This window comes from Phocoena sinus, chromosome 16, assembly GCF_008692025.1.
Source record: "Phocoena sinus isolate mPhoSin1 chromosome 16, mPhoSin1.pri, whole genome shotgun sequence".
NCBI lineage: Eukaryota > Metazoa > Chordata > Mammalia > Artiodactyla > Phocoenidae > Phocoena > Phocoena sinus.
This window is the reverse complement of record NC_045778.1, coordinates 69,417,985-69,434,611: the sequence shown is the minus strand read 5'-3', so window position 1 is coordinate 69,434,611 and position 16,627 is coordinate 69,417,985. Positions and strand designations below refer to the sequence as shown.

The window sequence follows — 16,627 nt, the reverse complement described above, 5'->3', positions numbered from 1 at the left end:
TACAAAAAAATGTTTCAGTGGTTGGCAAGTTAATGGTATTTTGTTATTTGCTGTTTTCATTTCACTAGATACGTCTTTTATGTAATAAGACCCACAGCTTCTGACAACTTATCAGTAAAACTAGAATTTTAATGATTGGAAGCGTGGTTATTCCCCAGTTTAATTTTTCAGCAGCAGTAAAGACTTAGCTGTTCAAAGGACTGCTGTGTATATCTATAGTTGTATATTCCTATAGACTGTCCTCAGAGGGATATTGAGAAATTACTCTTAGAGCTTATCTCCAGAAGAAAGGGAGCAGTAGCAGGGAGATAGGAAAGGAAAGGAATTATTTTTACTACATGAAAAAAAAAAGTTTAACTATGTGTATGTATTACCTATTTAAAACCAAAGCACATCAAAAATAAAAATAATGTTAAATTTTTAAAAAGGGACTTCCCTGGTGGTGCAGAGGTTAAGAATCCACCTGCCAATGCAGGGGACATGGGCTCGAGTCCTGGTCCGGGAGGATCCCACATGCTGTGGAGCTGCTAAGCCCGTACGCCACAACTATTGAGCCTGCGCTCTACAGCCTGTGAGCCACAGCTAGTGAGCCCGTGTGCCACAACTACTGAAGCACACCTAGAGCCCATGCTCTGCAACAAGAGAAGCCACCACAATGAGATGCCCACGTAGCGCAACGAAGAGTAGCCCCTGCTCGCTGCAACTAGAGAAAGCCCATGCGTAGCAATGAAGACCCAGTGCAGCCAAAAATAAATAATATAAATAAAAATAAATTTATAAAAAAAAAAAAAGTAAATAAATAAAAGGCCCATTCCAGACTGAAGTCTCACTGCAGTTTGCCCTTGCTGTGACCTTCAGTTGTGTATGTATTAAGTGACTGGTCGGTCACATGAGGAAAGTACTGAAACTGACATTCTACCCTTTCTTTTCTTCTTTCTATCTTTGGAATAGAGTCAATGAGCTGATATTGGCTAATGAGTACTGGATCTGAGAAACTGACGTAAAACTCAAGTATGATTTCCTCTTTGGCAAGAGCCAGGTTTGCTGGGTGACCATAGCCAGTTAAAGATTTATCATGAAACTCCTCACCAGGTTAAAGTTTACAACTTAATTAAGGAAATCAGTATAAGGGCAAACCTTCTTGGTACAGATTTTTTTGACTGAAATTCACATAACATAAAATTAACCATTTTAAAGTGAATGTTTAAGTACTGTTCACAACATTGTCCAACCACCACTTCTATTTCCAAAACATTTTCATCACCCCAAAAGAAAACTGTACCCGTTAAACAGTTACTCCCAGTTCACCCCTTCTCCCAGCCCCTAGGAACTACCAATCTGCTTTCTGTTTCTGTGTATTCACCTATTTTGGACATTTCACATAAATGGCGTCATACCAGTGTGGCCTTTTGTTTCTGGCTTCTTCCACTTAGCATAATGTTTTCAAGGCTCATCCATGTCATAGCATGTGTCAGAATTCCTTCCATTCAACTCCTGCTTAATAGATTCATAACCAATTAATGGAGAGGAAAGGCAAACAATCTGGCTCCTTTTAATAAAATTTCCTGTTCAGATCCTGGTCATGAATATGAGAAAAAACACACCCAATGCTAATTAAAGGAGGGGGCTTCTTGACCTTGAGAATTCGTAATACTCCTATCGGAATTCTGTGAGCACTGGCTCAGGGGTTAGAATTGGAAGTTTCAGATGTGTAAATGGTCTGTATTTATAAAAATTATGACCAAAGCTATAAGTATATATGATATACACTTTAAAAGAAGGAAAGATGGGATTGACTGCCAAATATTAGACAATAGAGGGCTCAGAAGATGACTGTTCCTGGTCCTGCCTACAGCTTTCCTGACGAGGCTGATAACCTGCTGCTGCCATGGCCCATGAAAACTTGTTTGTTGTGCAGTATTGTTTTCCCAAGACAACAAGAACCTTCACCTAAAATAGCAGGTCAGAGGCTGCTCTGGCTTGTGATGTTTCCATCATGGCGGTCAAGATAGCAAAGGGAGCAGCTAACCTAGGCAAGGACATGGTGATTGTGCAAAGTCTGGTTCAAGATTACATATTCAGGCAGCCCATAGCCTTTTAAAATAATTCTGCATCATTTTTCGTGAATTTAGATATAAATTATTGAGAGCCATAAGATGGCAAATACACTGCACCTATGTGAATATAAATAAATATAAATGTCCCAATTCCCCTCAGCCCCAGCTCATATTTGTCTCGTGACCCCATGTATTGCTTTCTGGCAAATGGCAGCGTAGAACTTAAGAAGTTAAAAAGTACTTAAAAAACTAATTCTTGAAAAGTGCTTAGCCTAACACATTTGCATTTTGCCCTCGATCTGTCTTTTCTTTTGGTGACCTCATACCCATGGAATTTGCCGTGACATGCTAGAAAAGAAAATTGCAGACTCATGTCAGTAACTCGACACGGATTGTGGCCAGTCAGTAGTTGTCAACTCAGATGTCTGGTTGGAACTTGACAACACTGAGCAGCACAGCTGAAGATCAGACATTCAACGGTGTACACTTGCTAGATGGACGCTCTTATCACTACTAAATGATGTGGCCTTTTTAGTCAAGGAAGGGTTTTCAAATACCCAAACCCCAAACCCCTTATACCTTAATGATGTTAAAACTGTAAGCCAAGTCTTATTAAAAAAAAAAAAAATAGGGCTTCCCTGGTGGCACAGTGGTTGAGAGTCTGCCTGCCGATGCAGGGGACACGGGTTTGTGCCCCAGTCCGGGAAGATCCCATGTGCCGCGGAGCGGCTGGGCCCGTGAGCCACGGCCGCTGAGCCTGCGCGTCCAGAGCCTGTGCTCCGCAACAGGAGAGGCCATAGCAGTGAGAGGCCTGCGTACCGCAAAAAAAAACAAACAAAAAAAATAGCATAGGGAATGTCTGGATTTTTTTAAATTGATGGGTTACAGATTCAAGGGCCTACAAAAAAGGGCCAGGCTGGTAACATAGGTGCATATGCTCAGTTCAAGCGTGAAAACAGGTGGCAGTGGACATTTAGACCCTAGGGAGGGATGCGAATCTTAGCAAACTGAAAACATCTGTCCTGTCTAGGGTGGGCAGCCACTACGTGCCTCCCACAGTTATTCACACAGAGGAATCCACGTGCCAGAGACTGATCAGATGTGTTGAAAGCTTGTGTCAAAGGCAGCTTGTTGACCTCACAGAATCTGACCCATGTTCAGGTCACACTTCTCTTGTCTCCACTTTCTCTCTTTTTGGGTAGAACAGCTGTTCTCCGGTATTCTGCATTCACCATTTTATTACACGAGGTCATGGGAAATCCACATCCTGTGGGAGACGTTGAATGACAAGATATGATGTCATTAAATTCAGGATTCAAGTTAGCCAAACCCTGGAATTTAAATTGGGGGGTTTTGTTTGTTTGTTTTCCTTAAAGCTCCTTGTATTGACACCTGGCCAGGGATAAAGTGCCTCTAGTTAACAGTCTATTAAAAGGACACCACTTGAATATTTTATAGGGTCTCCAAAATCTTATTCTACTTTCTATTAATAACAACCTATGTCTGTTTTCAGTATTTGTCGCTTTGTTTGCCTGGTGTGTCTTCTTTCTGCTGAAATAGATGTGTCTGGGACAGATCTTGTAGGCTTTTTAAAAATTTTTTCTTTCCTTCTGCCACATCTCCTAGGCTAGAATGAGGAAAACTCAAAGTTGATGACTAGTGATGTGCAGTTTTGGACATGGAGTGGTGTCTCAGACACATTGTTCCTTTCTAAGAATGTGTACATTCAACATGCAAAAGGTATATATAACATGCATCCATAGTAGATTTAAATTAACAACAACAAAACACCTGGCTCGCTACTGTTCGTTCCCAGAAGGCGGTGAGGTGTCTTATGGAGAAAATATGTGTGCGACAAAAGCTTCCTTCAGGTATGAGTTATAGTGCTGTTGGTTATGAGTTCAGTGTGAAAGACTCAACAGTTTATAGTGAGTGAAGTGTCTTGAAACAGAAACAAACAAAAACCCTATATCTGAAATGATTTCGTGTCTATTTTTCATCCACATGTATAGCCATGAACTTACATGCTAATCTCGGTTGATGACAACTAGAGTTTCTTTTTTTTTATTCTCTCTTTTTTTTTTTTTTTTTTTTGCGGTACGCGGGCCTCTCACTGTTGTGTCCTCTCCCACTGTGGAGCACAGGCTCCGGACGCGCAGGCTCAGCGGCCATGGCTCACGGGCCCAGCCGCTCCGCGGCACATGGGATCTTCCCGGACCGGGGCACGAACCCACGTCCCCTGCATCAGCAGTCAGACCCCCAACCACTGTGCCACCATGGAAGCCCTAGGGAGAATTTTTAATAGGACGCATTTTGAGTTCCTTGACAAAAGTGTGCAATTTCTGGCTAACCTGTTTCAACAAACCCCCTCCATCCTCCCCAGCCTCAGGTCTGCTCCTCATAAGCTCTTACTAATGCCTGGCAGGCAGCTTTCTCAGGTGGGTTCATTCAAGATGCTTGGGCGTGGGTACCAGCCACAGGACACAAGTGCATCCCCGGTGAGCCAAATGGTGGCCATACACACCTCTCCTACTTCTGTCTTCTCCTTAGCCTGCCATCAAGAGGAGGGGCTCCAGCCGGCTTCCTGCCTTCCAAATTTTCCAGACTTAGCAGGCTCCAGACTTTTTGTTCATGAACGCTACCAAGCTCCAGGACAGTCCAGTCAATTTGTCCCAAGAACTCTTAACATCAAGCTTCTCATGGATCCACAGGAGCACCAGAGCCTGAGCATCCCCACTCAGTAAACATATATGTGGGGAGTGGGGGGCTGGTCCCCCCGCTCTCCCAGGGTCCTCTAATCCTTCTCACAGCAGAGGGGAGGGAACACCCCATTCCTGCTGTGTGGACAGCTCCCTGCCCACTCTCCTCTATGCCTTTGTGAATTCCTGATTTCAGAGGTAGGGAGGCAGTAGGCGTTGAGAGTCATCAGGTAGATTCTACTATCTTTTGGTAAATCCAGCAAGGATATTCCTAGCAACCTGCTCTGGAAGACGGAAAATTTTTCATCATCGTTTTCAGCTTTAAGATGATACATAGCCCAAAATTTCAGGACACTAGGAAATGTCCCATTCCATATTCTAGAAGCTTTGGTCGCAGATGGGTGGTTACTGTGAATGGCAGCTTCCACCTCCACTCATGGTTCTAGGCATGACAGAAGCCTGGGAAGGCAGGGGTGATTGGGAATTCAGTTACCACGAAGTTCCCTCTTCTGTAGCTCCGTTCCGCAGCCTTCTGTTCCAGAAAATCATCTTCACAGAGTAAGACATCTTTTTGGCTCTTACCCTTCCCAAATGGGAAATTCTAGGAAGGCAGAAATCGTTCTTAAAAGGAACATAGGGGGCTTCCCTGGTGACGCAGTGGTTGGGAGTCTGCCTGCCAATGCAGGGGACAAGGGTTCGTGCCCCAGTCCGGGAAGATCCCACATGTCGCGGAGCGGCTGGGCCCGTGAGCCATGGCTGCTGAGCCTGCGCGTCCGGAGCCTGTGCTCTGCAACGGTAGAGGCCACAACAGCTAGAGGCCCGCGTACCACAAAAAAAAAAAAAAAAAAAAAAAGGAACATAGATATCCAGGCTCCAGGCTGACAGGACCTTAAAGGCAGCCCAAGTGATGACATCTTTCTTAGCATCATGAGAACACAGGTTTCCTTCCAGAGAGCCATTTGTCACCTTCTTCAACTTAAGTACTTTAGAAGCCCAGGTGTCCATGGCCCTATGCCAAAAAAGAAAAAAAAAGAGAGAGATTAAAGGAGACAGACAGGATCCCTATCCTCAAGGATATTTATTAACTTTGAACAAAATTATATAAATATGGAACCAGGTGTGTACATGGATATTAGTTTAACTTGGACATAAGTAGCCAAATCCCTGCTTTTCTCTTGGCTCCTGGTGCCAAGAACGAAAGGCTTGGGGGCAGAGCGTTTAAGGCTGTTGCAGTTTGCTTCTGTTTTCACATTTGGTCGTTGTGTATCCCTGACAGAAGACCAGCGAGTTGCTAGAGGGTTTGATTGCCTTGATGCTGCTCCATATTCACCTATTTCTGACTTTGGCAGTAATTCCGGTGCCAACCACCAGCTTTCTATATTTACCAGCAGCTGCTTCAGTGATGTGGAAACAATTTTCTCAACAGCTGAAAAACATGAGGATAGAGACGAGGACATTTTGTTCTTTATAAAAGAGCTTAGCTGGAATGAGCATAGGAGACACAAACCATCAGCACAAATCTTTTTATCTCAGCATCTTTTCTACTTTCCCCAGCATGACATCAGGCTTAAGGAGAGTGTAAAGTTTTGTCCAGAGAGAAACGAGTGAGTAACCTCTGTGGAATACACTGGAATACTTTGAATCAGCTGGGCCAGTATCCTACTTTCCAGGAGGGCATCTTTGCTGATTTGCTTGATTTATGTCTTAAGGTTTGGGATGAAGGAGCCTCATCCCCAGCCTCTACTTCCAGCCCAGTTTCACCAGCTGGCTGGCTCTAGGTGGTCACACTCAGTGAATGCTTCTTCATGAAACATAATCAAGATCAGTTGTAGAATGTGTGCCGTCCGTGGAACAGTACAGGGCATGGAGGATCTGAGAGGTTCAGGACACCACCTGTGAGGTCAGAGGCTTCCAGACTGCAAGGCACTTTGACTCCATGACTGTGAGGGATAATAAAGATTGTGAAAAACAACTACTGAAGAGTACATGCCGTGTCTATAAAACGCTCACACAGTGCCTGGTTCACCACAGCCATCAGTGTAGAATGATCAGAGAGGTCACTGTTGCACTCAGGTTGCTCAGCTGCTGTCAGAGCTCTGAGGCATCTGGGCATGAATGTGCTTATAAAAACCGCAAGACAGAATCAAGAAACCTGGTTTCTAGTCCCATCAGCCCCTACCAAGGAAAGCGGAGTGCCCTTTCCTTGGCGCTCCCCATGTGGAGTGCCCAACAGGTACCAAGCATTCTAAGTGTTATACAAAGCACTTCACGACGCAGAGTTTCTCTTCTTCCTCGCAGCAACCTGAGAAGTGGGTCAGCATTTCCCAGAGGAAGAAATGAGGGGTCAGAGAGAATAACTTTTCCGAGTTAGTGCCCAAGTCTTCCTAATCCTAAAGCCAGCCCTCTCGCCGTCCCCGCACCTTTGATCTCCCTCAACCCCAGTGCTATGCAGGGGAGATACCAAACAGCTCCACTGACCTTCTTGAGCCTGACTGTCTTCAGTTGTAGAATTGAAAACCCACCTCTAAAGTTTATTTTCTGCTTTAAAAATTCTATCAACCAGCATCTTCCGTGTTATTTTAAATCCTTATTGCCACCTAGTGGGCATAATCTAATCAGAAGAATGAAGAAAATATTCAGTTCGCTTGGATTAAAACCTGCCAATTCATCTTAAATCCATACTGTGCTCCTGACCTTTAAAAATTGTATTTATGAGCAAATATCATGGCCTTCCATTTTTATCTTTGTAGTAAACTACCAGATGAGTGGTCCCCTTTGAAAGACTTTTGGTGAATTGCTGGGAATCGTATAAACCCCAGCTCTTAAAAAAATCTGTAACGCTTTGTGACCGTATAATACACACTCAGCTTATAATGGGCTATACTTAAAGAAATTCTAATCTGCAATATTCATAACTTGTATTGCAGATATACTTTTAACTTTATAAATATTTTGCTCAGCAATTTTTTACATTCTCCTGATAAAAAAATATGAGCTTATGGGGCTTCCCTGGTGGCGCAGTGGTTGAGAGTCCGCCTGCCGATGCAGGGGACACGGGTTCGTGCCCCGGTCCGGGAAGATCCCACGTGCCGCGGAGTGGCTGGGCCCGTGAGCCATGGCTGCTGGGCCTGCGCGTCCGGAGCCTGCGCTCCACAACGGGAGAGGCCACAACAGTGAGAGGCCCGCGTACCGCAAAAAAAAAAAAAAAGAGCTTCTGTTATGCATAGTGTTTTACAGCTTCCTTTTTTTTACTCCATCTATTTTGGACATCTCTCCATGTCAGCACACAAATCTACCTCCTTCGTTTCAATGGTATGTAGTATTCCATTATTGACCATACTGTAATCAGTGTAACCAGTTTCTCATTAATGTCCACATCGGCTATTTTCAGTTTTATTGTTACAAAAATGCGGTAGAGGATGAATATATATTCTTCAGGGGATAGACATACACTCACATGCACATTCTTTTGCAAGTTTATTTGTAGAATAAAATCTTAGACTGAAATTGCTGAATATAAAGGTTATGTAAATACCCACTGACCAGAGGTCACCAGAAGCACACCTGTAGTCAATAAAAAAAGTCAAGTGTACTTAACAAACCACAGCAAAGGAGAAAACAAGAAGAATTGTGAGCTATCTCTGGATGACATTTAGAGGAACTTTTTATAGGATTTGGGCTTGTGCTGGGTACTGTTAGGGAAGTTTTTCTAGAAGGAGAGAGGAATCAAGTTAGGCTAGAAATGTCATTCTTAGTACAGGAGCAGCAGTCACAGGTGTGGTCAGAAAAGGGGTGTGTGTAATCATTTTGTGTACCAAGAGGCCTTGTCTGCACCTTTCTTTATTCCGTGAGTGTTTTTTTATGATCAGTTAGAGACATCGTGAGCAACGTGCCAACAGTGCTTTCTTTCACTTTCTCAGGTACGTTGATTTTACAGAAATTGCTTTACAGAAAGGTTGTACCAATTTACAGGCCGACCTCGGAGATACTGCCTATTCGGTGGGATCAGTTCTAGACCACCACAATAGAGCAAATACAGCAATAAAATGAGTCACATGAGGTTTTTTTTGGTTCCCCAGTGCATATGGAAGTTATATTTACATCATTCTGGAGTCTGTTAAGTGTGCAAAACATGATGTGTAAAAAAGCAATGTACATACCTGAATTAGAAAGTACCTTATTGCTGAAAAATGCTAACCATCCTCTGAGCCTTCAGCGAGACTTGGCAGGAATATCAAAGATCACTGATCACAGATCACCATAACAAACCCAATAATAATGAAAACGTTTGGAGAATTGGGAGAACTACCAAAATGACACAGAGACACACAGTGAGCAAATGTTTTTGAAAAGATGGCGCCAGTAGACTTGATTGAGGTAAGGTTGCCACAAACCTTCAATTCGCATTATATTTAAAGCACCATAAAGTGAAACACGATAAAATGGGGGTACGCCTGTACATTCTTCTGGGTTCTCTTAAATATTCCATTTCCCTAACGACTATGTTTTTAATAATCAGAATAAGGGCAATTGTAATAATAGCAAATGTTTATAGAGCTCTAAGGCCTTTATTTCATTGATTCCTCATCAGAGAACTTGAGACAGGCACTAATAGCATCCTGGCTTTCATATGAGGAAACCAAGACTTAGAAAAGGCGAGAACCAGCCTGGGTCACGTGGCTAGCCGACATGAGCTGGGGTTCAGAACCAGGTCGTCTCATTGCAGGGTCCACACTCGCCACCATGAAGAAACACTTTCTCCTCTATCTGCTTCACAGGAGCCTGTCAGGGAGAATTGAAGGCTAAGGAATTAAAAGCCATTGAATTGATGATCACAAATCTTCGAAAGTCTGGTTTAGGCTGATAAGGAAGTAGAGTCCTGTTTACAAAAATGAGACTGAACGGGCAGCCTTCCAAGAGTCCCATACATAGTGTTAGAGAGGCATCCAGCATGGTATGCTTAGCTACTCACATGTGCCCTCAATTAATAAAGGCCGATGAGAGCTTTCTTAAAATCACAGCCAAGGCACTATAATTAAATATTCTCTGGGCCAGCTGGAGCTCAGAGGGTAGTTATATCACCCCCAAGGAAATAAATTGATGAAGGACATCCATGCCCTTGGATCCACGGAGGTTTATGACGTTCCCATCCTGTGTGAGGATGGGGCCTGCGAGTCCGCTGGGGAAGGTTTCGTGCAGGGAGCAAACGCGGAATGAAATTGTGCTTAAGTAAATATTTATTGAGTGTGTGATGGGTGCACACTGGGGTCCAGAGCAGGCCTGCATGCTTGGATTTAGCAAAACAAACGTGGAGTAACCACTGGTGGCTGCTTTTTTCCAGATTGTGCTGGCTGCGGGCGAGATATCAAGAACGGGCAGGCGCTCCTGGCCCTGGAAAAGCAGTGGCACTTGGGTTGCTTTAAATGCAAGTCCTGCGGCAAAGTCCTCACCGGGGAGTACATCAGCAAGTAAGACTGGGGCCTGGGGCGTGGATCCTTTCAGCGGGGATGGGGCCTGTTGGGCCCCTCTGTAGGCCCTGCTCTCCGGGACTCCACCCCATCCCATCAGACATAATGAAAGACATTCACATCCCACAATCAATATGAACTTTTTGCTATAAAACTTTTGAAGAGAATTTTATTCTTCTGTTGTTGCCTACTATAAGTTTAATGAAATATTCATCATTGCCTAATGTAACAATTAATGAAGCTGACATAAGGATAGGCTGTATGTTGTAACCAATTAAGCATTTAGTAATTGTGCTAATTTTTTTTTCCTATTTGGAACTAGTAAACCTTTATCCTCCTTCCAGGTCTCAGACATATTTGTAGACACCCCCCCAAAAAAAAAAAACAAAACACACTCAGGGTCTAGGCACAGAGCCCATTAGGACCACCAGGGCATAGGTTCATTAGTGTCAGATGCTGGTGTAGATAATAGAGCAGGTGAAGTTTTTGTTTTTGTTTAATGTAACCTGCAAAAACTAGTTACAGTCGTTACCTTTTAAATTAAGGAGGAGGGACTTCCTCAGTGGTCCAGTGGTTAAGACTCCGCACTTCCACTGCAGTGGGAGCGGGGTTTGATCCCTGGTCAGGGAATTAAGATTCCACATGCCGTGCAACCAGGCCAAAAAAAAAAAAAAAAAAGTTAAGGAGGGAAGAATGAGCATGGAGCGGGGGGAGGGTCCTCTGGCAGAGAGGGAAAATTCTCCCCCATCCACTTTAAAAAATGGTCTCCAACCAGCACCTATTCAAAAAAATTTTAATGAATTTAACTCCTGAATATAGTGAAACAAACAAAAGAAGTAGCTTAGGCCCCACCCCCTAGAAATCCAATTCTGCAGGTCTGGGGTGAAGCAAACACCAGTATTAGAAAGGGAGAAACTGCACAGGTGATTCTGATGCACAGCCAAAGTAAGAAGAGAGAAATGTTCGGCCTTTAACACTGACGGCTGTGCAACGCTAGGTAACTGGGCTGTCTGAAGTGGCACGTTTTAACTCTTCCATATGATGGCGCACATAGAACATGGTATTCTTCACTGTGTCCTGAGGGAAATGAAGGAGGTTGCAGGAGGCTGAATGAGAGGCCCTGGACCCCTAGGGCCCCTGAGGGCTAAGGGGATGGCGTCTCCATGCTGTTGGGACGCATATGAGTCAGTGAGCTGGTGGGGGTTGAGGAAGAGGGACCCTGGGACCACAGCTGAAGCCCATCTGGCCTGGTGCTGCAAGAGAGAGAGACTCCAGGTTTTTGCTAGTTAGGTCTGAGGCAGTCCAGGAATCAGCAGCCATAACCATTTGTCTGTTATTTCCACGCGGCTTGGAGAACCTCAGCGTTCTCTCTGGATCATTTGGTTTTGTGGGCTTTGACCCTGTCTGACCAGGTCTCCAGACATGTGAGTGCTGGGTGGGAGAGAAACAGCTTCTGCTACCGTTCTGTGCAGGAGGGCGGAGAGAAATGGGGTCTGGGTGTCTTTCCTGCCCTCGGCCTTCTCGGGAGCTGACGCTCTCTGTCCTGCAGGGATGGCGCTCCGTACTGCGAAAAGGACTACCAGGGTCTCTTCGGGGTGAAATGTGAAGCCTGCCACCAGTTTATCACTGGCAAGGTCCTGGAGGTAAGTGACAGATGGGCTTCCCTCGAAGCTACCGTCATCTTCCGCAAGGCCCTGGAAAATACACGGGGTTCTCTTTTTCCATTTTTTTCCATCTTTTTCTCACATGTGGAGGAAAGAGTAGTTGTAGATGACGAGTCGCTTAGAGAACTACTGTGTGGTACTGTCTTCTCAGGCAGTGCGTACTGAGTGCTCGTGTAGAAATTGGAAGGATGGGGAATTTGAGGGAGAAAAAGAATGAAAAAGAGTCTGTTAGGAATTATGTAGTAGGAAAGGTTATATTAAACTGTTCTTTTGTTTAGAAGTTAGAAAAGAGGAAATGAAAAATGTGCTAGAGCCATAAGTGTGGGTTGTACACCTGTGCGTATGTGTGCCCACATGTCCGTGTGTGCGTGTACACATGTGCGCTCTTGTGTGTATACGTGGGAGTGTACAGACTCACGGAGCAGAGGCTCCAAATTGAAGCTAAGAGAAGAAAGAGTCATTAGAGGTGAGGGCGTAGACTTCCCCACCCTTAGAAAACCACATCCTGTGTGACCCAGAACGCCCTGTGGTCCAGGCTGAGCCGAAGCCTGTCAAGTTCAGGTGTGACTGCCTCGCACCAGGGAGCTTGGTTCCTGCTTTCTCAGCAGCGGCCCCACCAGCTTCTGCCTCTGGGCTGAGCCGAGCTCCTCCTGGGCCGGGGCCACCTGTGGACATGAGGTCAGAGGTCAGAGAGTCACTGCCTGGCTTCTCATAGGCCTGTGGGGTGTTAACACACTCCCATGGAAAAAGCAGAGATTGCCTCACACCCGTCCTGCGTCTCAGGGCGGAGAATGTGCACTGAGCACTGAGTCAGGACGCCTGGTGGAGTCCTTGAAAGGTAGCTGAACAACTTGTCACATGGCTTCAGCAGACACCAGGGCACTGAATCCACTTCACCTCATTCAAACTTCCCAACAGGCTATGTTTCAGGGACCCAGGACTGAATCCGAGAGTCCTCCGGGGTGTCACTGGGCAGCTTCTGTGGGATTTCACCAAGTTCGGGGTAGCCTTCCTAATCCCACAGCAAGCTCTGCAATGCCTTCCTGTCCGTGAAGTGCAGAGGGGGGCTGATGTTGGCTCTGTGCTGAGACCTAGTCCAGCTAATTGGATTTGGGAGATAAGGAAGTGCGTGTTGTCTAAGCGGTTGCCTCTGACTCAGGGGAAGGGTGTTTCAGGAAGAAGGAACAGTGGTTGCCTCTGACTCAGGGGAAGGGTGTTTCAGGAAGAAGGAACAGCAATGGCAGAGGCTCAGAGGCAAGCATAAGCACAGCACACCCAAGAAACAAAGTCATTTGGGCAGGAGCACGGCTGAGAGAGATGATGCTGGAGGAATGGGAGGGGCCTGAGCATGAGGACCTCAAAAGCCATTCAGGAGTTTGGCTTTACCCTAAGAGTGGTACGAAGCGTTGAAGTGATTGTGGCTAGAGTGTCACGTGGCTGGATCAGACTGTTGTGTGAAGAATAGGTGGGTGTCCTCAAATGCATGCGTGTGCCCCCATGTTCACGGCAGCTCTGCTCCCACCAGGCAGAAGGGAAAACAGCCCACGAGTCCATGGATGGACGGATAAACACAATGTAGTATATATAGACAATGGAATCTCGTTCAGCCTTTCAAAGGAAGGCGTTCTGACACAGGCTACAACATGCATGAACCTTGAAAACATTATGCCAAGTGGTAGAAGCCAGTCATGGACGACCACACACACTGTTCGCTTCCGTTTAGATGAAATATCCAGAGGAGATCGATCCATAGGGAGAGGAAGCAGACTGGTGGTTGCCCGGAGTTGGGGGCAGGCACGGGGGATGGGGAGTGTCTGCTTATTGGTACCCCCTCTGGGCGATGAAAATGTTTTGGAACTAGATAGAGATGGTGGTTGCACAACCTTGTGAATGTCCTAAACATCGCGGAATTGTTCCGTTTAAAATGGTTAATTTTATGTTATGTGAATTTCACCTCAATTTTAAAAAGAAATGGTGGAGGGCTTCCCTCGTGGCGCAATGGTTGGGAGTCCGCCTGCCGATGCAGGGGACGCGGGTTTGTGCCCCGGTCCAGGAAGATCCCACATGCCACGGAGCGGCTGGGCCCGTGAGCCGTGGCCGCTGGACCTGCGCGTCCAGAGCCTGTGCTCCGCAACGGGAGAGGCCACAACAGTGAGAGGCCCGCGTACCGCAAAAAAAAAAAAAAAAAGAAAGAAAAAGAAATGGTGGACACAGGGAGGCCAGTTTGGAGAGCTTTGGACACCAAACAGTGGTGGCACTAGCTGGAGTGACACCTGAGAAGTAGATGCCCACCACCACACACACACAGCTGGGGGGCGAGGAGGAGTTTTCATGGCCTTTCCAGTAAGGCTTTTGTTGGCAGCCCAAGGATACTTCAAGGCTGGGTTTGGAGCCCAGGGTGATGCACATCCCTAGGAAAGCTATTGGAGAAGATGCATGTGACCCATCCAGGGGGTAGCTTAAAGTCCAGCCGTCTCATCCCAAGACACAAAGTACAGTAGTCCTCGCCTGTCCTCTGAATATGCCCCTTGTCCCTCCACAGAGCGAGGAGCCCTGAGTGGGGCCTTACAGCATTTCCTTGGCTTCCCAAGTTTGATCTGCCGCACAGGTCTGAAATAAACCTGTAGAGTTGGGAGCAATTAGGAAATTTCATCTTAAAACAAGATGGAATGTAGACTTACTGTGACGAACCATGTGTAAAAATACCGAATCACTATGTTGTACTCCTGAAACTAACAGAATATTGTATGTCGATTCTAATTCAATAATAAACAAATAACTAAAACACCAGAACTTATTTCCAAGATGTTTAGCTATAGCAAGAGAGGCGGGAAGACAGTGAACGCAGCCCCCAGCTTGAGCACCACATTTGTAGACAGCGTGGATGGAAGCAGCTGTCTCCTCAGGCCAAATGTGGGACTGTGACCCCCCAAAAGAGTTGGGGAGGCAGAAGGGCTGGTGAGGGGTGTTGATTATCTTCAGATTTAGTTCAACAGCTGTAGGAAGGAATCTCTACAGTAGAACTAGATGCAGAAGCATGCAGTTTTGAAGACACATCTGCTGACTCTGGTTTCTCCCTGGAGACCCGAGTATTGCAGTGTTTGTAGGGGCTGCGAGGGCCCCTCACCCAACTGGCTTCAGGCCTCCGTGAGGGCCATTGATGAGGACGAAGCCTGGGATGCTTTCCACACGGACCCGCAGAGGTGGGGCTTCTGGGAGCAGGTTGCAGTGGGGTTCCGGGCAGATTCAAGACCCACCCAGTGGGTGTGCCACCCCCTCAGATGGGTGTGTGATCTAGAAAAATGTCCTGTACAGTGAGCAGCTGACGTGTGACAGCTCGTGAGTCAACCTGGCTGGGTTCCCAGCACAAAACTCTGCCCTCCTCCCTCTGCCTTTTATTCTCTGACCCACTGTAGGTAAAGCGTGATGATTCTGGATTTGTAAATACTGTAATCCTTGCTTTTTGGGGTTTGGTTGTTTTTTTTCTGTTTTTAAAATTATGGTAAAATCCACATAACATAAAATGTACCATCTTTTTTTTTTTTTAAACATCTTTATTGGAGTATAATTGCTTTACAATGGTGTGTTAGTTTCTGCTTTATAACAAAGTGAATCAGCTATACATATACATATGTTCCCATATATCTTCCCTCTTGCGTCTCCCTCCCTCCCACTCTCCCTATCCCACCCCTCCAGGCTGTCACAAAGCCCCGAGCTAATATCCCTGTGCCTTGCGGCTGCTTCCCCCTAGCTATCTACCTTACTACGTTTGTTAGTGTGTATATGTCCATGACTCTCTCTCGCCCTGTCAAAACTCACCCTTCCCCCTCCCCATATCCTCAAGTCCGTTCTCCAGTAGGTCTGCGTCTTTATTCCTATCTTACCCCTAGGTTCTTCATGACACTTTTTTCCCTTAAATTCCATATATATGTGTTAGCATACGGTATTTGTCTTTTTCTTTCTGACTTACTTCACTCTGTATGACAGACTCTAGGTCTATCCATCTCATTACAAATAGCTCAATTTCATTTCTTTTTAAGGCTGAGTAATATTCCATTGTGTATATGTGCCACATCTTCTTTATCCATTCATCCGATGATGGGCGCTTAGGTTGTTTCCATGTCCGGGCTATTGTAAATAGAGCTGCAATGAACATTTTGGTACATGACTCTTTTTGAATTTTGGTTTTCTCAGGGTATATGCCCAGTAGTGGGATTGCTGGGTCATATGGTAGTTCTATTTGTAGTTTTTTAAGGAACCTCCATACTGTTCTCCATAGTGGCTGAACCAATTCACATTCCCACCAGCAGTGCAAGAGTGTTCCCTAAAATGTACCATCTTAGCCATTTTTAAGTGTATAGTTCAGAGCATCACATAGATTGCGAACGTTGTGCAGCCATCACCACCATCCATCTCCATAGCGCTTTATGACTTTGAAATCTGTTCTTATTAAACAGTAACTCCCCATTCCCCTCTCCCCACAGTCCTTGGCGGTGACCACTCTACTTTCTGTCTCTATGAATTTGACTACTCTGAGTATCTCATATAGGTGGAATCATACAGTATTTGTGTTTTCCACTGATGGGCTTATTTCACTTAGTATAATGTCCTCGAGGTTCATGCATGTTGCAGCATGTGACAGTATTTCCTTCCTTTTTCAGGCTGAATAATATTCCATTGTATGGATGTACCACAGTTTGCCTATCCATTCTGTGATCTTTGATTTTTTTTTGGTTATG

The 16,627-nt window shown here is 45.4% G+C and overlaps 1 protein-coding gene across 3 annotated transcripts in view; it reads left to right on the top strand.

Moving 5' to 3' along the window:
• ABLIM1 (actin binding LIM protein 1) overlaps positions 1-16,627 on the top strand; it is a 327,977-nt gene that overhangs the window by 215,097 nt on the left and 96,253 nt on the right. For all 3 annotated transcript variants that reach the window (XM_032607411.1, XM_032607410.1, XM_032607414.1), the window contains exons 5-6: positions 10,098-10,224; positions 11,774-11,867. In XM_032607411.1, coding sequence (XP_032463302.1) covers positions 10,098-10,224; positions 11,774-11,867 — 221 coding nt within the window. The remainder of the gene's footprint in view (positions 1-10,097; positions 10,225-11,773; positions 11,868-16,627) is intronic.